Source organism: Corythoichthys intestinalis, chromosome 11 (assembly GCF_030265065.1).
Source record: "Corythoichthys intestinalis isolate RoL2023-P3 chromosome 11, ASM3026506v1, whole genome shotgun sequence".
Lineage (NCBI taxonomy): Eukaryota > Metazoa > Chordata > Actinopteri > Syngnathiformes > Syngnathidae > Corythoichthys > Corythoichthys intestinalis.
The window spans coordinates 38,019,933-38,046,856 of record NC_080405.1 but is presented as its reverse complement, the minus strand read 5'-3'; the positions used below and the strand labels follow the sequence as shown (position 1 = coordinate 38,046,856).

Genomic DNA, 26,924 nt, shown 5'->3' with positions numbered 1-26,924 from the left:
GGAAATGTTATTCAGAGGAGAAATAAGATGAAGCAAAAGCGCAAACACACTAGAGCGGTTGGGAAGAAGCTTCATGCACAAATTGACTACATTTTTTTGTTTTTGCCCGGTACAGGAGAACACGGTCCATTGTCAATTAACACATCTTAAACTAGTTTATCACTAATTGACGTCCAATCCATTTAAAGTGGGAAGGTGGCAGTTAGACATGTGCTGATTACCAGTTTCAAGATATACTGTGTAATGAAAACATTAAGGTTTCAAAACCGCAAAAATTTTTCGTCATACCGTCCCCAAGGTATTAGCCATTTTAGACATGGAGAAAACCCTCTATCTTGCGTTTGGTCAGCCATTTTTAGAGAGCCAAAAATAGCAAAGAGGGCATGCCAAACCTAATGATTTGATTTCGATGGGTAAAGCTTCATCTAATCATCTACCAGAAGTGGCAATAGCAATTAAATTCAGTGTATTTGTTGGTTTAGAGCAGGTTTCACTAAATCCGGACCTCGGTGCCACTTTTCCTGTCAGGTTTTCCATGTCTCCCTCCTCCAACACACCTGAATCAAAATAATTAGGATCATTATCAGGCTTCTGGAGAGGTTGCTGATGACATAATCATTTGATTCAGGTGTGTTGGAGGAGGGAGACATGGAAAACACGACAGGAAAAGTGGCACCGAGGTCCGGATTTAGTGAACCCTGGTTTAGAGAGACGCAAACATGTTATGTCCTTCATCAGCATGCTTAGATCTGAATGTGTTAATTTTTTTTCCCGATTCGGATCCAATTAAATATGGTGCAATCAGCCCATGATCCGATCGGGGACATCTCTATTACTGATACTGCACAACACAGCCCTCTGGTGGATGACATATGGCATGTGTGTGAAACATCCCATGTGACGAACAACTCTGCTCTCCCCTACAACTGAGCCATAGATGCAAACACTGCACACACATGCAAAGACGCACAAATGTGCGTAAAAAAACTCAATAAACAATAAAACTGCTCAACCACTATGAACCACGCTCAGGCTTTACCTGCCCCTCTTCATTGTTTCATCATCTGGGTCCTGCACTGGGAGATGCAGGAAACACACACGTATTAGGTAAAATGGAGATACGCAACAACTAAAACTGGATTAATAAATAAACAATATTTTTCATTTCTTGTGAGCAAGAAGAATTGCATGAGAGAACTCCTTATGTCTAGTCAAATGCAGGACTTCATATGAAACAAATGGCTAGCACTGTGAAAAACCTCTGGTTGTTTTTCTACATCTATACCAGTGGTTCTTAACCTGGGTTCGATCGAACCCCAGGGGTTCGGTGAGTCAGTCTCAGGGGTTCGGTGAAGGTTATGCCCTCACAGCCCTATTTTTGGAACGTTGACTAAATCTAGGCAAAGTGATGTTTTGGACCAGGTTTTGGACTGCTTAGTCTCCAATTTACAGGCATTAATCCAATTCTTCTATTCCTCTATCTGATGGGAGGAGAAACTGGTTTGCTCCATGGAAGGTTGACTCTCAATTGGTATGAGGAAGTACAACAGACCTACGGGCGGTGCGCACTGCATTGACTTAAAAAAACAACATTTGCGTCAGATGTTACGCCATGAAAATAGTATGTGAAGCAAGGATGTGATAGAATGAGAATGTCAACATGAAAAAAAAAATTGAATCGGTGTGAAATTAAGTTAAATTTCATTTTCCAATGTGAAAAGCAAATCAAAAGGAAAAATTATTTGCTCTGAATTCACACTGTTTATTGGATTTGTGAGATTTTTTTTTTTTTTTTAACATAATGACTTTGTGTAAAAATTTGGGAATCATTCCAGCAGGGCTGAGAACGAAAAGTCGTATTTGGTATGTGTCAAAATTGATTTTGCTATGTGGCATGTTTTTTGCCATGTGGCATTTTTGGTATGTGGCAAAATGGATTTTGGCATGTGGCATTTTTTCTGCCATGTGGCATTTTTTGGGGATGTGACGAAATGTATTTTGGCATGTGGCCAAATGTATTTTGGCATGTGGCATTGTTTTGGTTTATGTGCATTTTGCCAGAGCCGGAGCCGCGGTGTCGTCTGCCGGTCCGGGGGCCAGGCGGGCGGGTCGCGCGGTCGGCGCCCGGCCCGGGTTTCGGGGGCGGTCGAAACCCCCCATGAGTCATCACCTTATCGTGGTGGAGGGGTTTGCGTGTCTCAATGATCCTAGGAGCTATGTTGCCTGGGGCTTTAAGCCCCTGGTAGGGTCACCCATGGCAAACAGGTCCTAGGTGAGAGGCCAGACAAAGTATGGCTCAAAAAGACCCCTTATGATGAGCAAGATTATTGAACCCCAGTTTCCCTTGCCCGGACGCGGGTTACCGGGGCCCCCCTCTGGAGCCAGGCCTGGAGGTGGGGCTCGAAGGCAAGCGTCTGGTGGCCGGGCCTGTCCCCATGGGGCCCGGCCGGGCTCAGCCCGAAAAGGCAACGTGGGTTCCCCTTCCCATGGGCTCACCACCTGTGGGAGGGGCCAAAGGGGTCGGGTGCGTAGGGAGTTGGGCGGCAGCCAAAGGCGGGGGCCTTGGCGGTCCGACCCCCAGCTGCTGAAGCTAACTCTTGGGACATGGAATGTCACCTCTCTGGCAGGGAAGGAGCCTGAGCTGGTGTGTGAGGCAGAGAAGTTCCGACTAGATATAGTCGGACTCTCCTCCACACACAGCTTGGGTTCTGGTACCAATCCTCTCGAGAGGGGTTGGACTCTCTTCCACTCTGGAGTTGCCCATGGTGAGAGGCGCCGGGCAGGTGTGGGCATACTTATTGCCCCCCGGCTTGGCGCCTGTACGTTGGGGTTTACCCCGGTGGACGAGAGGGTAGCCTCCCTCCGCCTTCGGGTGGGGGGACGGGTTCTAACTGTTGTTTGTGCTTATGCACCGAACAGCAGTTCAGAATACCCACCCTTTTTGGAGTCCTTGGAGGGTGTGCTAGAGAGCGCCCCCTCTGGGGACTCCCTCGTTCTACTGGGGGACTTCAACGCTCACGTGGGCAATGACAGTGAGACCTGGAGGGGCGTGATTGGGAGGAACGGCCCCCCCGATCAGAACCCGAGTGGTGTTCTGTTATTGGACTTCTGTGCTCGTCACGGTTTGTCTATAACGAACACCATGTTCAAACATAGGGGTGTCCATATGTGCACTTGGCACCAGGACACCCTAGGCCGCAGTTCGATGATCGACTTCGTAATCGTGTCATCGGACTTGCGGCCGCATGTTTTGGACACTCGGGTGAAGAGAGGGGCGGAGCTGTCAACTGATCACCACCTGGTGGTGTGTTGGCTCCGATGGCGGGGGAAGATGCTGGCCAGACCTGGCAGGCCCAAACGTATTGTGAGGGTCTGCTGGGAACGTCTGGCAGAATCCCCTGTCAGAAAGAGTTTCAACACCCACCTCCGGCAGAACTTCTCCCTTGTCCCGGGGGAGGTGGGGGACATTGAGTCCGAGTGGGCCATGTTCCGCACCTCCATTGTTGAGGCGGCCGATCAGAGCTGTGGCCATAAGGTGGTTGGTGCCTGTCGTGGCGGCAATCCCCGAACCCGCTGGTGGACACCAGCGGTAAGGGATGCCGTCAAGCTGAAGAAGGAGGCCTATCGGGCCTTTTTGGCCTGTGGGACTCCGGAGGCAGCTGACAGGTACCGGCTGGCCAAGCGGACTGCGGCCTCGGCGGTCGCCGAGGCAAAAACTCGGACATGGGAGGAGTTCGGTGAGGCCATGGAAAACGACTTCCGGATGGCTTCGAGGAAATTCTGGTCCACCATCCGGCGTCTGAGGAGAGGAAAGCAGTGCACTATTAACACTGTGTATAGTGAAGATGGTGTACTGCTGACCTCGACTCGGGACGTCGTGAGTCGGTGGAGAGAATACTTCGAAGCCCTCCTCAATTCCACCGACACGCCTTCCTTTGAGGAAGCAGAGTCTGGGGACTCTGAGGTGGGCTCTTCGATCTCTGGGGTTGAAGTCACTGAGGCGGTTGGTAAGCTCCTCGGTGGCAAGGCCCCGGGGGTGGATGAGATCCGCCCGGAGTTCCTAAAGGCTCTGGATGTTGTAGGGCTGTCATGGCTGACACGCCTCTACAACATCGCGTGGACATCGGGGACAGTGCCTCTGGATTGGCAGACCGGGGTGGTGGTCCCCCTTTTTAAAAAGGGGGACCGGAGGGTGTGTTCCAATTATAGAGGAATCACACTCCTCAGCCTCCCCGGTAAAGTCTATTCAGGGGTGCTGGAGAGGAGGGTCCGTCGGGAAGTCGAATCTCGGATTCAGGAGGAGCAGTGTGGTTTTCGTCCCGGCCGTGGAACAGTGGACCAGCTCTACACCCTCAGCAGGGTCCTCGAGGGTGCATGGGAGTTCGCCCAACCAGTCTACATGTGTTTTGTGGATTTGGAGAAGGCGTTCGACCGTGTGCCTAGGGGAATCCTGTGGAGGGTGCTCCGGGAGTACGGGGTACCGAGCCCCTTGGTAAGGGCTGTTCGGTCCCTGTACGACCGGTGTCAGAGTCTGGTCCGCATTGCCGGCAGTAAGTCGAATTCGTTCCCAGTGAGGGTTGGACTCCGCCAAGGCTGCCCTTTGTCACCGATTTTGTTCATAACTTTTATGGACAGAATTTCTAGGCGCAGCCGAAGCGTTGAGGGGGTCCGGTTTGGTGACCTCAGCATTGAATCTCTGCTTTTTGCAGATGATTTAGTGCTGTTGGCTTCATCAAGCCGTGACCTCCAACTCTCACTGGAGCGGTTCGCAGCTGAGTGTGAAGGGGTTGGGATGAAGATCAGCACCTCCAAATCCGAGACCATGGTCCTCAGTCGGAAAAGGGTGGAGTGCCCTCTCCGGGTCGGGGATGAGATCCTGCCCCAAGTGGAGGAGTTCAAGTATCTTGGGGTCTTGTTCACGAGTGACGGTAGGAGGGAGCGGGAGATCGACAGGCGAATCGGTGCGGCGTCTGCAGTAATGCGGACGCTGCACCGGTCCGTAGTGGTGAAGAAGGAGCTGAGCCGAAAGGCAAAGCTCTCGATTTACCAGTCGATCTACGTTCCTACACTCACCTATGGTCACGAGCTTTGGGTCGTGACCGAAAGAACAAGATCCCGGATACAAGCGGCCGAAATGAGTTTCCTCCGCAGGGTGTCCGGGCTCTCCCTTAGAGATAGGGTGAGAAGCTCGGTCATCCGGGAGGGACTCGGCGTCGAGCCGCTACTCCTCCGCGTAGAGAGGAGCCACCTGAGGTGGCTCGGGCATCTGGTTCGGATGCCTCCCGGACGCCTCCCTGGAGAGGTGTTCCGGGCATGTCCCACCGGCGGGAGGCCCCGGGGACGACCCAGGACACGCTGGAGAGACTATGTCTCTCGGCTGGCCTGGGAACGCCTTGGGATCCCGCCGGAGGAGCTGGTTGAAGTGGCTGGGGAGAGGGAAGTCTGGGCTTCCCTGTTAAAGCTGCTGCCCCCGCGACCCGACCCCGGAACAAGCGGAAGATAATGGATGGATGGATGGATGCATTTTGCCATTTGGCAAAATGTATTCTGGCATGATGCTTTTTTTTTCAAGTGGCATTTTTCTGGTATGTGGAAAATGGATTTTGGCATGTGGCATTTTTTTGGGGATGTGACATTTTTGGGGGGTATGTGGCAATATTGATTTTGCCATGTGGCAAAATGTATTTTGGCATGTGGCATTTTTTTGGCTTGTGGCTTTTTTTTTGGCATGTGGACTTTTTTTGGTATGGAGCAAAATGGATCTTGGCATTTGTTTTTGTTTTTTTTTTGGTATGTGGCAAAATTGGTTTTGTCAGGTGGCATTTTTTTGCCATGTGGCAAAATGGATTTTGGCATGCTGCATTTTTTTTTGGGGGGGGGGGGGGGTGGATTTTTGTATGTGGCATTGTTTTGGCTTATGTGCATTTTGCCATCTGGCATTTTTTGCCATTTGGCAAAATGTATTTTGGCATGTGGCTTTTTTTTCAAGTGGCATTTTTTCTGGCATGTGAAAAATGGATTTTGGCATGTGGCATTTTTGGTATGTGGCAAAATGGATTTTGGCATGTGGCATTTTTTCTGCCATGTGGCATTTTTTGGGGATGTGACGAAATGGATTTTGGCATGTGGCCAAATGTATTTTGGCATGTGGCATTGTTTTGGTTTATGTGCATTTTGCCATTTGGCAAAATGTATTCTGGCATGATGCTTTTTTTTTCAAGTGGCATTTTTCTGGTATGTGGAAAATGGATTTTGGCATGTGGCATTTTTTTGGGGATGTGACATTTTTGGGGGGTATGTGGCAATATTGATTTTGCCATGTGGCAAAATGTATTTTGGCATGTGGCATTTTTTTGGCTTGTGGCTTTTTTTTTGGCATGTGGACTTTTTTTGGTATGGAGCAAAATGGATCTTGGCATTTGTTTTTGGTTTTTTTTTGGTATGTGGCAAAATTGGTTTTGTCAGGTGGCATTTTTTTGCCATGTGGCAAAATGGATTTTGGCATGCTGCATTTTTTTGGGGGGGAGGGGGGTGGATTTTTGTATGTGGCATTGTTTTGGCTTATGTGCATTTTGCCATCTGGCATTTTTTGCCATTTGGCAAAATGTATTTTGGCATGTGGCTTTTTTTTCAAGTGGCATTTTTTCTGGTATGTGGAAAATGGATTTTGGCATGTGGCATTTTTGGTATGTGGCAAAATGGATTTTGGCATGTGGCATTTTTTCTGCCATGTGGCATTTTTTGGGGATGTGACAAAATGGATTTTGGCATGTGGCCAAATGTATTTTGGCATGTGGCATTGTTTTGGTTTATGTGCATTTTGCCATTTGGCAAAATGTATTCTGGCATGATGCTTTTTTTTTCAAGTGGCATTTTTCTGGTATGTGGAAAATGGATTTTGGCATGTGGCATTTTTTTGGGGATGTGACATTTTTGGGGGGTATGTGGCAATATTGATTTTGCCATGTGGCAAAATGTATTTTGGCATGTGGCATTTTTTTGGCTTGTGGCTTTTTTTTGGCATGTGGACTTTTTTTGGTATGGAGCAAAATGGATCTTGGCATTTGTTTTTGTTTTTTTTTTGGTATGTGGCAAAATTGGTTTTGTCAGGTGGCATTTTTTTGCCATGTGGCAAAATGGATTTTGGCATGCTGCATTTTTTTTTGGGGGGGGGGGGGTGAATTTTTGTATGTGGCATTGTTTTGGCTTATGTGCATTTTGCCATCTGGCATTTTTTGCCATTTGGCAAAATGTATTTTGGCATGTGGCTTTTTTTTTCAAGTGGCATTTTTTCTGGTATGTGGAAAATGGATTTTGGCATGTGGCATTTTTTGGGGGATGTGACATTTTTGGGGGGTATGTGGCAATATTGATTTTGCCATGTGGCAAAATGTATTTTGGCATGTGGCGTTTTTTTGGCATGTGGCATTTTCTTTGGTATGGAGCAAAAAGGATTTGGGCATTTGTTATTTTTTGGGGTATGTGGCAAAATTGGTTTTGTCATGTGTCATTTTTTTGCCATGTGGCAAAGTGGATTTTGGCATGCGGCTTTTTTTGGGGGGGGGGGGGGGGATTTTGGTATGTGGCATTTTTGGGGTTGAAATGTAAACATGACAGTAACTGCACGGTCAAGGTTAATGCAACCAAGCATGTTTAATCTTGAACATTATAAAATATATTGATCCAAATTTGAATGAAAACTCCTTACATATGCGCAATGGGCCAGTCTTGGTTTTGTGGTCTGATAATAATACAGGCTGTGAGTGATGTAAAAAAAGACATAAACATACATTTTGGCTTGCTGTCTAAATGAGAAGGAATTTGAATGGAAATTCATTTGGATTTTAGCTTGCTAGCATAGATATATTAATTTTGAATTGGGGGGGGGGGGGGGGGGGGGGGATTTAATTCCAAAGGGTTCGGTTAATGCACGTGTGAAACTAATGGGGTTCGGTATCTGTAGAAAGGTTAAGAACCACTGGTCTATATTGTGAATAAATAACTACATTGTCACTCACAGTAGGGAGTAAAACTTGGTCAAGACCAAATTTTAATGGCTTCTCACTTGAATCATGCACCACTGTATTTGTATGCCCATTAGTTTTTTTTAACTATGTCACTGACTGCTGTGAAAAAGGTCATTAAAACAACCAAACTCGTGCTGTGCACACTTCGGACTCTGGCTTACTCTCAGTGCAACACTTATAAGATATTTTGCATTGGGGTGAATTAAATGGGACATCTATTCTGATATCGTCTTAGTCCAAGGGTAATCACAGCCAACTCTACAAAATGTTGACAACTTACTGCAACTTTCGAGGGGAAAAACATGCAGACTGCCAAACATTGAGTTTACTTCTGTCTTTGTGTCATAAATTGAACCACTAGCAGAAAGAGATGAGTAATTCTTAGACAATCCAAGGTCAAATACAGGTACTGTGAACTTAATCTTTTTTCCAGTCTGTCAAATGTCTTGGAAAATGGCATTGAAAACATTTATTTAAGATCATCTTTTGAAAGGAGGCAGTATTATGCTGTAATGAAATGAAAATCGTTTTTGGAATAACAAGAAATTTGAAAATAATGTGTACACAGTAAGCTAAGGCGAAATTTCTATAAAACTACATTTCATAACTTGAAATGTGAACTTTCAAGTGATTTATCCATACTGTCATTACAATATGATTTTTTTTTTTTTTTTTTTTTTTTTTTTTAATGTTTATGTGGCTGATGTTTTCCAGTCATGTTTCTTTTTGTTAGCTCTGCACTAAACGCCAACATCACCAGAACAAACGATCAATTCAGTCACACACACGCCCACACCAGCAGTCCTTCATTATACAACATGAACATGCCAGGCCTGATCCCGGACTTACTGAAGTCAGTGCCAGTGAGCTGGGCCAGGATGCGGAAAGAGCGGGACTGGGTGGTACCAGTGCGAGGCTGCCAGTCCTCTGTGTCCTGGATCAACCTCTTCTTGCTGCGGTCGTTTGGGATAAAACAAGGCATGTTGTCCATCCTCAGACTGTGCCTAACATACACATAACCAGTTGCACATTGAAGGCATAGTTAAAAAAAAAAAAAAAATCCTACAACTAGTGACCACCTACAGACAACTACCAGAAAATCAGGTCATCCTTAACTGACCATGCAACAACTAATGGGAATGTTAGGAATGTGGAACAAAACTCAATCAAGCTTGGTTTTAACGACTACATGAAAAAAGCAAGCAACATCCACAGGGCCCTACTTGGATGATTGGGACATATCATAGAAGGTAGGTGTACCCCTACAGAACAGAGAGAAAAGTTCAATGCTCAGCAGTGATTTCTAACCAGTGTGCCAGAACAGATCTTCAAGTGTACTGGGGGATATAATCCGATTTCACTTTATCTATCCCCAAAACTACTATTTATGAATTCAAAACATATCCTTGTTCATTCATCTGTTCGGAAGACCATTATGTGTGACTGCCACGATTAATTGGCTAATCGATAACTACTGGATTATCACACGAATCGCCGGTTTAGATCTAGTCTTGAATTTGACACCTTAAACTATGTTTCATTAGATTCCAGAAGACAGAATAAACTTTTTTTCACCTCAGGTGCGTATGTGTATCGTTTCTGTGTATATCGTTTATCAGTTCCTGGAACTCAACTCTTGTGCAAGGACGTAGGTTTGGTAGGGACAATATGGCATTGACTTCATAATGTACTGACATGACACATTCCTCATTTACTGCGTCACACTTTCCCAAAAGGGGGCGTCCAACACTCCGCTTCATTTATTAGCAGTCGGTCACATGCAGCGATTTAACGCCGGATTTAGGTTGAAAAAGTACGAAAGCTGTACTCCATACAAACAGGAAGGATTGTCTGAGGAGTGATTTGTTCAAGGATTCAAGGTAATTATTATATTTTTCGTACCATGCATGCATTTTGAAACGTGAAAAAAAATCAATGGGAGAAAGAAGTCGCTACAGCATTGCCATTATACTTCGCAATATTTACGTAAAATAAATTATACCTGCAAGGGGTTTTTTTCTGCTTTTAACCAAGAATCAAGATTGTTTACGTCCATATCTATGAAGAATTCAGGGAGTTAAGCATTTATTCACAAGAATTTTCATGGAAAAAGTTATTTGTTTACATATGACGGCTGTTAATTTCTTTACTGACTAGCCTCATAGTTCACAATATTTAAGTAAAATAAATGCTACCTGCACGTTTTTTTGCTATTAAACAAGAATTGAGACTGTTTGACATCCATATCTATAATGAATTCAGGGATTTAAGCATCTATTGACAAAAATTTTCAAAGGAAAAAGCTTTTCGCTTACATATGGCGGCCGCAAATTTCCTTACTGACTTGCCTTATAGTTCGCAATATTTACGTAAAATAAATGCTATCTGCACGTTTTTTTTTTTTGCTTTTAAACAAGAATCGAGATTGTTTACGTCCATATCTATAAAGAATTCAGGGATTTAAGCATTTATTTACAAGAATTTTCAGCGGAAAAAGCTCTTTGTCTGTGTTTCCACTCGGTCAGCTTTGACCCCCTATGAATCGGCCCCGCGCCCCGTGTCCCGTCAATACATTATGAAGTCTATGGATAGGGCATAACCTGCATGTACACTTTTTGCTGGGGATGGGACATTCATAATGATCAATGCAAAAATAAATCTACCGTATTGGCCCAAATATAAGACGGCACTGATTATAAGACGACCCCCTCTTTTTCAAGACTCAAGTTTGAAAAAGACTTTTTGAACACCAAATTAATTTTCATACAGAAAATAATTACAGTACATCCGAAACAAAATGATTATAACAATATATTTGAGAGAAAAAGCATGTTATTTTGCCTCATTCAAATCTTAATATCTGAACATTTAAATAAATAAACTAAAGTGCAATCACATTTGTAAATGAATACCTTCTGGTTTTTTAAATGTAAATAAACCAATCTATTGTGATAAAACAACAAAATTGCAATAACTGCATTAACCCTCAAAGTGAAGTCTAACTGTAACTGTAGTCTTGAAACAAATCTGAATAAGGAAAAACATTGCAATAAAATACTGCAAACTGGTTAAACTTGAGAGTAGCTGAGATCTGTCATGACAGAACATCGCTTCAACGATATCTGGCGCCATCTAGCGTCGTGAATGGGTATAATGTCTAGAACGCGAATATAGGACGCCCCCCTCTTTTTCATTCTTATTTCAATGCAAAAAACACCGTCTTATATTCGGGCCAATACGGTATATTGACTTATACTAACTTTTATGTGTATTGGTTCAGCCTACACCATTCAATTCAAACCTTTGTTTTCAAAAACTACTAAAGAAACACTTTGAAACCTTCCAGAAAAAACGTCCGGATTTTATGAGCAAATTTTAATTGCAATATTTGAACATCACTTAAATTATACTAACATACACAATAAATACAAGCTTGTTAATCATCTCTTAATTATCCAAGAAATTAAATATAGCTGAAAAAACTTCTTTGTCAGGGAATAACAAAAGTAAAAATGGAGCCGTCGTTCAGGTAAAACACTAATGCTTTTGTCTACAAGCACAGCCAAAGTCAACAAGGATAAAAAGTATAGTATAATTGGGTAGAAAGGGGTAAATCTCGGTTCACTACATTTCGCACAGTTAATTTAAAGTTAGCAGTAGAAAACCACATACAGGAGGACACTTCTCTCTAAGCAGCTTCCTACTCGAGTTTTCCAGGTTAGCAAGTTCACAAAGTTTAATGTTATGCTAACGCTGACGCAGATCGGACTTTCAGTAGCAAAATAAGTGGTGCGTTCCCCACTTCCACAACATTGACATATTTTTATATTTCTTACAGTGGCTGCTGCTGGCTGAAAAAAAACATCTAATATCTATAATATCTAATGTGTGCAAGTGAAAAGAGGTACATGTAAGTCTGAACATAAAATAACTTAATAATGGGATTCTTACAACAATTAAAACTAAAGATGTCCCGATCGATCAGCATCCCGATCGGGTCCGATCACGTCATTTTCAAAGTATCGGAATCGGCAAAAAAATATCGGACATGCCTTTTTAAATACTTTTTTTTTTTTTTTTTAATTAAATCGTTTTCTAATTGTATTTAACGTTACAGACACAATGTCTTACACTCATCCAGAGTCTTTAGTTTTGGCTAAAGTAGGGCCATCAAATTTATCGCGTTAATGGCGGTAATTCATTTTTTTTAATTAATCACGTTAAAATATTTAACACAATTAACACATGCGCTGCACGACCCACTCACGCATTGTCGTGTTCAATCTATAATGGCGCCGTTTTACCTATACAGTATATAGAGCTCTAAGGCAGCGTAAAATGAGTAGAGTGAATTTTGGCAGTCTTTGGAGCCTATTTCAGTTGGCTAAAGCCTTAAAATCCCTCTCTCAACAATTAGAAATATCGTGGAAAGCAATGTGGGGAAGAAAGGTGTTAGTTGATCTTTTTCTCAACACCTATGTTATTTCCCAACGGAGTGAAGATATATCAATTGGTGCCACTACGCACAGTCATGGTTGCACTTCCCATCATGCATTTGGGCAGAACAGTTAAATGGCTACAGTATTATTTACTGAAAGCTCAACAAATACACTAGATGGCAATATTTAGTCACAATATACAAAGTCACATTTATCCTTTAAGAATTACATGTCTTTCTATCCGTGGATCCCTCTCACAGAAAGAATGTTAATAATGTAAATGCCATCTTGAGGATTTATGGTCATAATAAACAAATACAGTACTTATGTACTGTATGTTGAATGTATATATTCGTCCGACTTTTATTCATTTTTTTTCTTAATGCATTGCCAAAATGAATATGATCGGGAAAAATTATCGGGAATGATTGGAATTGAATCGGGAGCAAAAAAAAGCAATCGGATCAGGAAATATCGGGATCGGCAGATACTCAAACTAAAACGATCGGAATCGGATCGGGAGCAAAAAAAAACATGATCGGAACAATCCTAATTAAAACATATGGGAAGACAATCTAAATGACCTATATAACTGAAGTCATTATATAACGAAAATAAGATTGCTTAAAAGTTAGTGGGGACAATTGAGCATCCTGAAAAGTTGGTGCTGTTTTGTCCCTACTGTTCCTATGCAAACCTATGCCCTTGACTCTGTGAAAAGTTTGGAATTGAATTTTTAATGACTGATCATCCTCATTTCAAAAGTCCTATTCATTAACAGTTTTGTTGGCTGGGTTGTTGTGAGATTGTTATGTATGTATAATGGATAATTAAAAAGCCAACAAGGACACAAATGAAGAATATACACGTTGAATACTAAGAATTATCTTTATTGACCAAGTACGTTGCATAATCATTCATTCTGCAATAAACATTAGGGACACCTACACAGTCTAATGACTTCCAGTAAAAGACGTCTTTCTATTCAAATGATTTTAATTAGTTTTATTTCAAAACTGTCAGCAGGATTGCCATTTAGCATTATGATTATTATTATGGTTGTTGTCCTGTATAACAATGGACAGCTAAGCTGAAAAGAAAACGGATGTTATGAAAATGAAATCAGTATTGCAAATGTATTCAAGAACATCAGAATTATGAGCCTAAAGCAAAAGATAATACCGAATAAAGTCATATTTATACTAAAGAAAGTTGTGATTTTATGAGAATCAATTCGGGTTCAGACTGCTGCTGTTGTACTCATATAATTATGACTAGTTTACAGGAGCGTGCATAACTATGACTTTTTCCTTTTCACTATTTCATTTCATCAAAATTATCAAATTAATACCCTAATCAATCATACCATAATTCATCAATTACCAACAACTTACTTGCCCCATAAAGGGTTAAAAAATTAGAGTGAAGGAAACATTTCAAGACATTCAGGTTCTTGATTCTGAGGGTTCAAGCAGCTGATCAAGGCAAAAGAAAAGTAGAAAAAGAGAAAGAGAGAAGGAAATGTACTAACTTTTCAAGAGTCTCCATCTGCACAGTTGGAAGAAAAAAGGAAACAAAAAAAAGCAAATGTGGTCAGAGGACAGTTTTGGGTGGTAGGAAGAACATTTGTGCATGAACAGAACCATTATCAGAATGCAGCAAACATGCAAAGAGTTAAGCAAAGGCATGCTTTTATTGTCAGCGGGCTGTGTGAGAGAAAGACAACATTGTGCGCCTGTCAGGTCTACCTATTGTCACACTGAGCCATAATGATTTGGCACAAAACATTCGTCATTCCGATCCTCTCAGCCACGTACGCAAATGCTTTTCAAGAGTTATGTAAATGGCTTTGGCGCTGGCCCAAACACTGGCTTTCTGCAGTGCTGCAGTCACTCTTGTGTTTTCTTGTTCTGCGATTCTGTCTGTAACAACAACCGAGTGCTCCATATACAAAATGAACATGTTTGAATAACAGGCTATCATCCAAATTGGTTCAAGTTTAGACAGATCCCGTGATGTCTTCATCAAATCTAGTAACATTGTTACCATGATGCGCTGAGGCCAAAGGAATGCAACTCTGCCAAGCATCAACCAACCATGTGGGGCAATCCAGTGAGACAGACTGTTTAAATAATCCAGCACCAAGGTTCCAAAGTTGTGTGCAACTCAGCAGAATTTATCAGTGGGGCTATTTAAATAAAGCAAAACGACACATCCTCCACTAGTGCAGATACAAAGTTACTATAACCCAAAATACAGCAACTAGATAGGTGTAACTGTGATATCATACTGGTGCTTTCTACATATTAAAAACAACTGTAATACTGCTGCTCGTCTACAAAACACTTAATGGCCTTGGACCAAAATACATGGTTGATTTGTTAGATTCCTATGAAACATCTAGACCCCTAAGGCTATCTGGAACCGGTCTCCTGTATGTTCCAAGAACAAGAACCAAGCAGGGTGAGGCAGCATTTAGTTATAATGCTCCTCACCTCTGGAACAAGTTACCTGAAGGTCTGAAGTATGCTCAAACTGTTAGCTCCTTTAAATCAGGGCTAAAAATGTTTTTGTTTAGCACTGCATATCCATCATTGTCTATATATTTCAATCTATTTGCTTTCTATTCCTCTTCTGCTTTATCTCCATTGCTGATTTCAATTATTATCAGTAGTAGTAGTATGTAGTAGTATCATTAGGCAAGGCAATGCAAATTTATATATATAGCACAATTCAAGACAAGGCGATTCAAAGTGCTTTACATCACATGAAGATCATAAAAATCACATTAAAATCAATAGAACGTAAAAACAAAGACAATCGAAATAGGAAATAAAATTATACATAAAAATCGCATTTAATCACGAATAGAATAAAAAAAAATAATAATTTTAAAAATTTAAAACAATAAAATAAAAATTAAAAAAAACTACTACTACTACTACTAATAATAATAATAATAATTGAAATCAGCAATGGAGATAAGCACAAGAGAAATAGAAAGCAAATAGATTGAAATATATAGACAGTTATGGATATGCAGTGCTAAACAAAAGCGTTTTTAGCCCTGATTTAAAGGAGCTAACAATTTGAGCATACTTCAGACCTTCAGGTAACTTGTTCCAGAGGTGAGGAGCATAATAATAATAATAATAATACAGGAGACCGTTTCCAGACGACCTTAGGGGTCTAGATGTTTCATAGGAATCTAACAAATCAAGCATGTATTTTGGTCCAAGGCCATTAAGAGTTTTGTAGACAAGCCGTAGTATTTTATAGTCTATCCTTTGACTCGGCGGCACGGTGGCTGAGTGGTTAGCACGTCTGCCTCACAGTTGTGAGATCAAGGGTTCAATCCCGGGCTTCGGCCTTCCTGTGTGGAGTTTGCATGTTCTCCCCGTGCCTGCGTGGGTTTCCTCCGGGAACTCCGGTTTCCTCCCACATCCCAAAAACATGCATGGTAGGCTGATTGAACACTCTAAATTGTCCGTAGGTATGAGTGTGTGCGTGAATGGTTGTATGTCTCCTTGTGCCCTGCGATTGGCTGGCAACCAGTTCAGGGTGTCCCCTGCCTACTGCCCGTAGTTAGCTGGGATAGGCTCCGGCACCTCCGTGACCCTCGTGAGGAAAAGCGGCATGGAAAATGAATGAATGAAAGAATGAATCCTTTGACTCACTGGAAGCCAGTGTGAAGATTTCAAAACCGGTGTAATGTGGTCCAGTTTCCTTGTATTTGTGAGGACTCTGGCTGCAGCATTCTGTACTAGCTGCAGCTTCCTCACTGATTTTTTATCAAGACCTGTAAATATACTGTTGCAATAGTCCAATCTGCTGAAAATGAATGCATGCATAAGTTTTTCCATGTCTTGTTGAGTCAGAAGCCCCTTAATTCTGCCTATATTTTATAGGTGGTAATAAGCAGATTTAGTGACGGACTTTAGATGGCTGTCAAATTTGAGGTCTGAGTCAATAATTATGCCAAGGTTTCGTACGTTCAAAATCTGTACGTTTTTCGTGCATTACGTTTTTTTTCCTCTGTTCGGATTTTGTCACCGTTTCGGCAATGAGACAATTTGCGTTACTATGCGTTACTACGTTGGTTGAATGACGCGAGAAAAGTCAGACACACGGAGAGGGAAGAGTGTTTGTTGTGACGCTGTAGCAAACGCGATGCTAGGCTAGGTGGCTCCAATATTTTCTGACTGTAGCCGACAGCCTACAATCTACGCCTAGATATCACATGTACTGTATATAGAACTACATGCGAAATGACAGACTCGGCGGCGTTAGCAAACAGCCGCCGTTTTAAAGCAGTAGACTTCTCAGAAAGGCTCTGTTGTAGTGAACCTTCCCAGCGATCCTAAGTAACTTTTTATCTAAAATACTCCTAAATTACTCCTTTAAATGATGAAACAGTTTTAAAACTTTCACATGTCGAAAGTAGACAGAAGGGAACTAATGCAAAAACAGGAGCAATTTCAACAACTTTAACAGTTGATTCAAAACATTTAAATGACTTCCAAACATAGCAAAGGTTCCTATGCTTTTTTTTTTTTTTTTTTTTTTTTTTTTTGGGGGGGGGGGGGGGGGGTGAAAAAAGAAACCAATAATAGTGACACAAGTTACTTTGCCAAGTAACTAATTACCCTTACATTCAGGTAACTGAGTCACTAACTCAATTACTTTTTAGGAGAATTAATTTGTAAATAATTAATTACTTTGTAAAAGTAAGATTAACAACACTCGTCATAAAGATGAAGTCTGTAGAATGAAAAGTGACAAAAGCGGGGATTTTATTCTGCCAATTTGTTACCAAACACAATTTGCCTGCAACTATTGCTGATCACTTCTCAGAATTAGCTAAAGAAATGTTCCCTGACTCAAAGATTGCATCGGTAAGTTAATTTTATAAATTGATCTTTTTCATTTATAATTTGACACACTAACGAACTCCCTTCAAATCAAACTGAATTGCGAGCCCTAGTGCCATTAAGTGCAGCCATCGAAGGACATAGAAATTGCCAAAAGTGCTACATACAATTATAACAAAAGTCACTGTTAAATTTTAGTAATCATGATGTAGCTGAAGATATGATTGTTCTTTGATTGCACCGGGTCATATGTTACAATATTACCAATCAATTAATGTTATTTTAAAAATTGAGTTTTATTATTGTTTCATATTGCACACTATATACAACGATAGATTAGTCACCAATTTGTAAGGGCATACGTCACTATTTGTACAATTGCCAACAACCTCGGGTTGACAGGTATGCATACATTTTTTTTCTTCTTCATTATGCATTTTTGGGCTGGTGTAACACATAGTTGCGACTTATAGTCCAAACAATACGGTATTAGAAAAATATTTTAATGGGGCAGACACTATGCAACCCCATTCCTCTTAAGGACATTGTTGGAGTCAGCAACAGTTTTATTGTGTGACGTAATTGCAGTTGGGCCAACTTTACTTATTACATTCTTATAATTATTGTTTAAAACTAATAATAAATCTGCAAGAACTGTAATGAAAATTGACATTTTTTGACAACGTCATGCTTCAGTTAAGTTCTGTGCAAAAACATAAAATTCTAAGACACATAAGAGGCCCATTAAAGTTGTTTATGGTGTATTTCTTAACCAATTCCAGGAAATGAGTTTCATATCAGGCCAAGAGAGGCAAACGATAACTGAGATTAAATTCTGGAGCTGGATGTTTTGTGGACATTCTGACAAGATGTCAAAGATTGTCTGTAGCTGCACCTACCCGTTCTGTGGTTGCAGCACATTGGCACGCCCCTGAGAGTGAGGTGTGTTAAGCTTAGGTGAGTAGGCCACAGGTTTTATGACAGGTCCTGCACTAGCACCCCCTGCTGAGAAAGGCCTCGCCATCTTGTTAATGGTGGTGCTGGGGGCAAAGGAGTACTTTGGCTGTACATTAGCCTCAGCGCGTGAGTCCTACGTGGTGGTGAGAGAGAGACAATGCAGCAAAGCAAACCACATGCAGTGAGACATTTGACAAGCAAAAATAAATCATTTATTTTACCCAAGTTTATTTGAAAACTACGACTCAAAGCCTGCAGGATTTTTTTTTCCTGTGCACTATTTATTTGTGTTGCCAGTATATCCTCTTAAAATGATAAAACGAAAGTGCTCAACTTGAGAAATTGTCACACATAAAATAGATTTTGCAGTAAGCGTTCTACACGGACTGAAAAGGACAGCCACTAAAATGCAGAATTGACTTTGTGGAAGTATCACATCCCAGCTGCTGTTCTAATAACAGAGCGGAGCACAAGGCAGTTCATGACACCACTGTGCTTTTCAAACTGTAATCAGCAGGCCAAGTGGCTCTTAAGAGTCGTGTCGGCAAAACTAAATGTGTCACAATCACTTTCAGTCGGCTGTCAGGGGATATGTGAGGCATTGCACAAAAAATAAAAGACAGGAAATTCCAAAGCATGGTTCACGCCACTCTATCCGGCAAAGTGATTCAGTGGCGCACTGATGCTTCGCTAATGCGCAGCCTCTGGACTCTGTCAGAGCTTGACAGGTGAGTCAGGCCAATCACATTACTTCAAAGCCAAAGTGACACAACAAACAGCTCAAGTTAAATGTGAGCAGCAATTACAGAAAATCTCAATCAAGGCAGTTTAGTATGTTCCAAATCGCTTGTGCACATTCAGAGTGAAAACGGCTGAGATGAATACATGCTTACCTTCTGCTCGCCATCAACTTTGACAGCTCTGCGGAGAAACCATGGGAACATAAGTTAGGTTAATATTCCATACAAGATATCTTCATAAAACACAGCAATTCTGTTAAATTCTTCAATGAAATGCAACGAAATCCAACACACGATCTTGTGAAATTTGGTGGGTGCGGTTTAGGGTAGCAACTAACGATTATTTTTATACCCGGACGGTTAATTAAACGATTAATCACTTTTTACAATTACCTTCACAATTTTACTTGAAGTTGTTTTAGGAATGTTGTAAGTAACAATGCAGACAAAATGGATGACTGTTTCCTTCTAACAATAACTCAAGCGCTAATATGCTTCTCCAAAACACAATACAAATAAACACTAAAGACACGGATTAGCATATTCGCTAACTAGCTTAGCGCTCCCTGCTAACAAGGAACGTCGCATTGACAAAGAATACAAACAATACAATTGGCTTCATTTACTCACCTCTGACTGAGGCACAAACAACACACAAGACAATCTAACTCTCGACATTCGTAATATTATTGATTCAGCAACCCAACCTGAGTGTAGCAGTTAACTCTTTCTCTCTTGTTCCAATCACTAGCGCGCACCCCCATATTACACAAAAACAAGGACCTGAACGGGACTGCTCTTAGCTGCCGGCAAAAATCAATTATTAAATTTGTTTGCAACTAATTTATTAATCGATTTATTCGATTAGTTGTTGCAGTCTTAGTGTGGTTTATAGTTTACTGCAGACATGTCCAAAGTCCGGCCCGGGGGCCTAATGCGGCCCGTGGTCAAATTTCATCCGGCCCCCAGCCTCTGTCATAAAATCAATAAAGTCTGGCCCGCACACAGACTTAATAAATTAGTCAGCAGTACTGCTACCAGCATATGAAGTAGCTTACACACTAAATGCTGCTCCTCATTTATCCACTAAAAGGCAGCTGCACTCTATGCAACATTACCCCGTGTGACCCTTTACGCCCAATTTTCTAAAATGGCGACAATCAACAAAAAAAAATCCGCTTCGAGGATAGGGGGAAATTGGACTAATTCTTCACTAAAATACGCAACAACTGTGTCAGCCTCGTTTGCAAAGAGACAGACGTTGTTTTTAAAGAGTTCAATGTGAGGCGATATTACCAAACAATACACGCTGACGTGTATGACAAGATTACATGGAAGATACGTAGTGAGAAACTGAAGCAACTTAAAGCTAGTTTAATTTTACAGCAGCAGTATTTCACAAGAGCCCGAGAGTCGAACGAGATTGCCACAAAGGCTAGTTGCGAGATTGTTGAAATTATTAGTTGAAACAAATAATAAAGCAAATGTGACACACAGAATGACTTGCTAAAATTTGCTTAAATATATTTTTCTACATAAAGGACGTCAGCAAAGGTCAGCCCCACACATTTTTACCCCACCAAATCTGGCCCCCTTTGCAAAACGTTTGGACACCCCTGGTCTACTGGGTGTGGCTTAAAGTCTGGTATCTGCTGACAATTTTAAACCACACAGACGTTTCCACAGACATTTGGCGGCGAGCTGGCTGAGTGGGCGGTTGTAGGTGTCTTCTTCTGTTACAACGTAATGTTGTTTGTCTGGTGTAGAGACTTTTCACTGCCCCCTATTGTTTGGGAGAATATCGGCTAACTCTGCACTCTTCATTTCCATACAGTTTAAGTTAAAAAGACGTTCATAAGAGATTGATGACCCACGTGATGCAACTTATCGTTTGTTTAAGTTGTTTTGACACCATTCCAACTCAGTATTGCTAATGTGAGCAAACTAATTGATAGCATTAGGCTAACTTTAATAGGGATACGCTACGCTGACTACATTTTTCAGGTATTATTAACTTTTTACCAACTCAAACTAATATAGCGAGAATTTTTAAACCTTTTTTTCCTTTACTTTATGTATAAAATACATGACATACATATATATTTCTGTTCATTAAAGTTTGTTTTTTAACGTTTTTAAATGTATACTGTATGTATTTATTTAAATCTAAGCTGAAAAAAATTTCCAAAGGCAACTTTGATGTGTGCTAAATTTGATAATGCCATCCACATCATCTACTCAATTGAAACACGCTACACATCTTAAGTTTTGATCCCAGAAGGCCAACTTCTGCCTTGCCTTTACTGAGTGGAGTGCCACATGTGTCAATTCATCCAATTGTATGACACTGACACAAAAACTATAAAAGGTTACAGCAAAATTGAACTTGCATGTAAGTCACCCACATTGTTCAGGGCTGTAAACACAAACAATAGCAGCTTCTTGCAACAATGAGGGATGAATAACCGCTTATGCCTGCCTGTCCAAGCCCTGATAAAGAGGCGCTAAAGACGGGATGACAACAGATACAGTGAGTAGCGGGCAGAGGATACCGACATGACGACAAATCAATGTGACGTTCATAGCGTTGGAGCTCGCCGGCTGTCCTACTCCTAACCCGCAATTTGATGAGCCACGCTTTAATCGTGGAAAAAACGTGTCACTGCTGTCTTGAGGTTTTTATTCAACTCTAGTGAGAAAAATATGTGCAGATGATTTGTGTTTTTCAGGGGAATGAGTTTGCTTGGACCAAGTTTGACCCGTGAGATGAAACAAATGTGCTCAACGAGATCATTTGACCTCGTTTCATAAAACAATTAATTACAGGAGGCAAGTCATTAACTCATTCACCCCCATGCATTTTCACCGGTGCAACCCCCTTCGCTCCCGGCCATTTTACTGGATTTTGACTGATACTGCAAGGCCCACAGACAATTATGTTCTATTGCTATATAAACATGGATCCCACCAAAAGAAAGATTAGACTCTCTTCTTTCAGCAGGAAAAAAAGTTCATATCTTTTTCCATTCTTTAGAAATCAGCATTAGAAAATAGCTTAGTTTGAGCAATTTTCCAATTTCTGATGAAAAAACAGAAATTGAGCTTTTTGTAAAAGCATACATTTCAAACATAATTTTGACTTTAATTTAACACAGCTATTTTTTGCTTTGCGACATCCCAAACATCTGAATAATGTTGTCTTTCAACAAAATAACATAAACAACAAGACAAATAGAGCTTTTGACAGCAAAGTAACAATTTATTTACACATAACTAAACTATTGAACTGAGAGATGATGCTGTTGTGGCCACGACAGCCGGGGTAAACTTTTCCCTCATCGCCACCTATCTCATCAAGATGGATTTTTTTTAGTCTTTCTTTTGTGGTGACCACTGCCTCATGGCGGAGTTCGCCTGGGGAACCTGTGTTCCTGCGAGGGAACAGGTTTGACCGTGCGCGTTTACGGCTGAGTCGCGGGACAATGGAGAGTGCGGGGGACGCGAGCGGCCGAGCACGGTGGAGCGGGCTCTGCTCGGCAAGCAGCACAGACTCAACGGCATGTATGCTGCACTGGTGGTCCCGATCATTCTGCTCGGTCGTCCAATGCCTGGCATCCCGGGCATCCTCCCGGTTGTTCTGCTCGGTCGTCCGTCGCCTGGCTTCCTGGATGTCCATTCGGTCGTCTTCCGCCGGCGCCCCGGCCGTGCGGCTCGGCCGTTCGTTCCGTTGAATCGGGTTGCGGGTCTTACCAAATGCGCTACTGCCCTCCAGTGGCCAGTTTTATTGCTTTAAAATGGATTTTCAGCATTGTGCTTTGGAGCTAAGTTGCATTAGAACCTAGAGATGTCTCTTGTGAAAAAAATTGTAAAAGACGTATGAATACGTCTTTAGGACACTGAAACAATTAAAAATAGAACGTATTTATATGTTTTGGGGAGCAAGTGAGTTAAAGAAGTTGAATATTTGTGATTTTTCATAATTGTACTTGTACTGTCAAATATAAATGCACCTAGTAAGAGCACTGTACACCTATTTTTCTAAAGAAAATCCATGTAAACATAAAAAATATTGACAATACTAAGTAAATCATCATCTTTCCATTGCATTGACGGAGATAGACATCTAATTCATTTTGACTGGGAGAGGCTAGCAGCGAATAAATGGTAGTCATTGAGTTAATTGAATAAACTTTTTATTTTTTAAATAGAATAAAGGGAGGAAATCAAAATCAAGAAGAAAAAAAAAAGAATCAGTGAAATAAAACTAAGCAAATACAAGCCCTCATCTCTCATCAGTGTGCAGCTGCCGTTCTCTCAACACACAAAAGAACGGCGTGGATGACTGCCAATATACAAGCAAAAACAACTGGCAACAATTTCGCTCTTGGACATGTTTCAGGAACATTTGCCTGTCTTCCTTTTTAATAGCAACATCAATAGTGGAGGGCAAGATGTTGATTTAACAGGCTGGATCTTTGCATTGCTGGCTGCATCTCAACAAGCATGAACCCTGAGCCTACTTTAACAAAAAGGCATTACTGCTCGTCTGGTTCTCCACTCAATCTTTGCCTACATTTAAAGTGAATCAGTATTCAGAAAACTTCTCTTTTTACCCATTTTATATTGCAGCCTTTTTCCAAAACGGGGAAAAATCCTTTTGTACATGACCTCAACATATCTCACAAGACAAAGCATTTGATCTGGTGAAGAAATGGTAGCTTCATGCTTAAGGCGCTGTAGACATCTCTGTCCTGAGTTTTAGGTACCGCAATACAAGCTTCATTTATTGTTTGTATGTAATTTCCATGCTCAAACTGTAATTTCTAAAGGTACCATAATCAATTGAGGGTGATTTAATACATTTGGTCGATCACTAAAAATACTTTATAATCGCTCTTCTCCGCCAATCTTGTCTAGCGTCAATTAGCCTCTTTAGCCTACTAGCATTCGGTTACGGACATTCGTGCCCATTAATGAGGATATAAGTGCACTTGTTGGGTGTTTTCATACTTTCACAGACCCAACATAATGTTTACAATTGTAACGTGTGCCACTCAAGGAAGAAGTGAAATTTGTATTGACGTTCCATACAGTCACTGTATGGTGATAGTTTTGTGGCCGTTGTACCGGTAGTTTTGTGAATATTCACATTTGGCTCACATTTCTGTTCCAGCAATAAAAAGTATTAAAATGCCCAAAAAAAGAGACTTAGACACCTGATATAATTTAGTAGTTTTCTTCTCTAAAAAAAAATGTATCAATTTCCTTTAACCTTGTAATTCTCATTTCACAGAAAGCAAAGTACTGATGTTTTTTTTTTGTTTTTTTGTTTTTTGGAAAGGAAATTAGAACTTAGCAGTTTAGAAAGGAAGTATTTAAAAAAGTTTTCAATTACCGGTATTACGAATTGGGATCGGCAAAAATCAAGATTGGCAGATTAGGCTTTTCAAAAATAGGTGTTCAGCGATCAGCTCGGAAATTGTGATCAGTGCACCCTTATGACAAAATGTTTTTTTTTTAATTAAAACAACTTAACGTAACTTTTCAGTTTTGGTCGACTGAGCGACGCCGGTGGACAAATGCGGTAACGTTTTGCCTTGAGGAAGATATGTGTCCCAAGAGGAACAGCGCTGCGTTTCCCATGAGGACCGGCGCACACCGGCATAGTGTCGTAAAATCATGATGGTCACCTGCAGATGGATTAAACAACATTTCTTTTTATAGCGGCTGTGTGAAGGATGAAAAGTAATATGGTAATGAATCCAGATGTGGCTAAACAATAGCATATGACGTTAGCAACGGTGTGGCTTAGTGTGGCTAAACCCCCCACCCCACTAGAACTCGTCAGCACTGATGAGTTCGGTTGGGTGGGGGAGGGGGGGTGGCGTCCACACCAGTGAGTGAAAGGCGGGCAAATGTTTATTCTTTATATCATGGTAGACTCCCTTTCTTTTTCCTCCTCAGACAAAACTTTTTGTCTCTTTTGTTGCTCTGCCATCTTTAACATCGACTTCCGTCTTTATAATGAATGGGGAAAGGGGGAAGTGACGTATGCTGCAAAGCAGTCAGCACATTTGTAGTTTTTTTTTGTGTTGCAGGGTTCCTGCCACCCTCCTCAAAATTAATTAGTGCCGGTGAAAGCAATACACACCCCCTCAAGATGTAAAACAGGTGTCATTCAACTAGTTGTCAGTTGACATATCATCACAAATGTTATGAAAATATTTTATAAAGGTTGAAAAGTTACCTAGTGTTGCTTTGAATCACTGTTATGTCTATTAACTCATCTGTCCCAAAAATACGTTCTATTTTTAATTGCTTCAGTGTCCCAAAAACGTATTTATACGTCTTTTACGTTTTTTTTTTCATAAGCGACATCTCTGGGTTCTGATTCAACTGAGCTTCAAAGCACAAAGCTGAAAATCTATTTTAAAGCAATAAAACTGGCCACTGGAGGGCAGTAGCGCATTTGGTAAGACCCGCAACCCGATTCAACGGCAACGAACTGCAAGGCCGCACGGCCGTGGTGCCGGCGGAAGGATGCCAGGTGGCGGAAGACCGAGCAGAACAACTGAGAGGACGCCGGGATGCCAGGCGTTGGACGACCTAGCAGAACGACCGGGACCACCAGTGCAGCGGACAATGCCGTTGAGTCTGTCCTGCTCGCCGAGCAGACCCCGTGAGAGACTCAAAAAAATCCATCTTTATGCGACAGGCGGTAATGAGGGAAAAGTTAACCCGGCCGTCGCGGCCACAACAGCGTCATCTCAGTTAGTTATGTGTAAATAAATTTTTACTTTGCTATCAAAAGCTCTATTTGTCTTGTTGTCTATGTTATTTTGTAAAAGGAAAACATTATTCAGATGTTTGGGATGTAACTAAAGCAAAAAATAGCTGTGTAAAAGTTATGTTTGAAATGTATGCTTTCACAAAAAGCTCAATTTCTGTTTTTTCATCAGAAATTGGAAAATTGTTGAAACTATGCTATTTTCTAATGCTGATTTCTAAAGAATGGAAAAAGATATGAACTTACTTTTTTTCCTGCTGAAAGAAGAGAGTCTAATTTTTCTTTTGGTGGGTTCCATGTTTATATAGCAATAGAATAGAATTTTCTGTGGGCCTTGCAAAATCAGTCAAAATCCAGTAAAACGGCCGGGAGCGAAGGGCCTTGCTCCGGTGAAAACGGCTGGGAGTGAATGAGTTAAAAAGGTGCAGTACATGAAGTCATCATCTCAAACTTCCTGAAATACTATGCGCCAATTCCATGTAGATGAGTTTTTATGCACTTGAGTTTAATACGCAGCAGTTAACTTCCATAAACCTAAAAATATTTTATGAGTCTGACCCTTGGATGGATTAATTTGTTAATTTTTTTGCCCTTATGGCTGAATTTGCGATCTGAAGTATATGCACAAATATAGAACACTAAAAGCTACTTGATGTTTGGGCTACACTATTGAGAAAATCAAAGGGCAACATTGTGAAAGATTTGTCAGAACATATCAGGGTGTTGGCAGGCAAACCCAAAGAGAGCTGGAAAATGGGTTGAGCAACAGCTGTGATCACAGCATCTCAACTTATGAGGGATCACAAAATCTAAATGAGTCTCCTGACAGTACCCCAGATCATGTTTATGACGTGACAAGTCAATACTATTATCCAGCCCTGAAAATAGTCCATCTTCCTTTGGGTGGGTGGTCTCCTTTTCCCTTTTAATTAAGCGCCCAATGAATATTTTTTGCTTTGCACTCTGAACAGACACTTTATCAGTCCAGAACTCTTGGCAGAATTTCTATAGTTAATTGTTAAGTGCATGCTTGGATGAAGGTCAACCACTTTTAATTAAAATAACTGAAAACATAAAAACATTTTCTGGCTCAAGGTCTTCAA

At 41.2% G+C, this 26,924-nt stretch overlaps 1 protein-coding gene across 2 annotated transcripts in view; it reads right to left on the bottom strand.

Annotated features, from left to right (window-relative positions):
• Nucleotides 1-26,924, bottom strand: part of pdlim7 (PDZ and LIM domain 7) — a 104,405-nt gene that overhangs the window by 37,175 nt on the left and 40,306 nt on the right. For both annotated transcript variants that reach the window (XM_057851234.1, XM_057851235.1), the window contains exons 4-5: nucleotides 19,188-19,215; nucleotides 18,237-18,427 (exon numbers count right to left, since the gene is read on the bottom strand). In XM_057851234.1, the coding sequence (XP_057707217.1) occupies nucleotides 18,237-18,427; nucleotides 19,188-19,215 (219 nt within the window). The remainder of the gene's footprint in view (nucleotides 1-18,236; nucleotides 18,428-19,187; nucleotides 19,216-26,924) is intronic.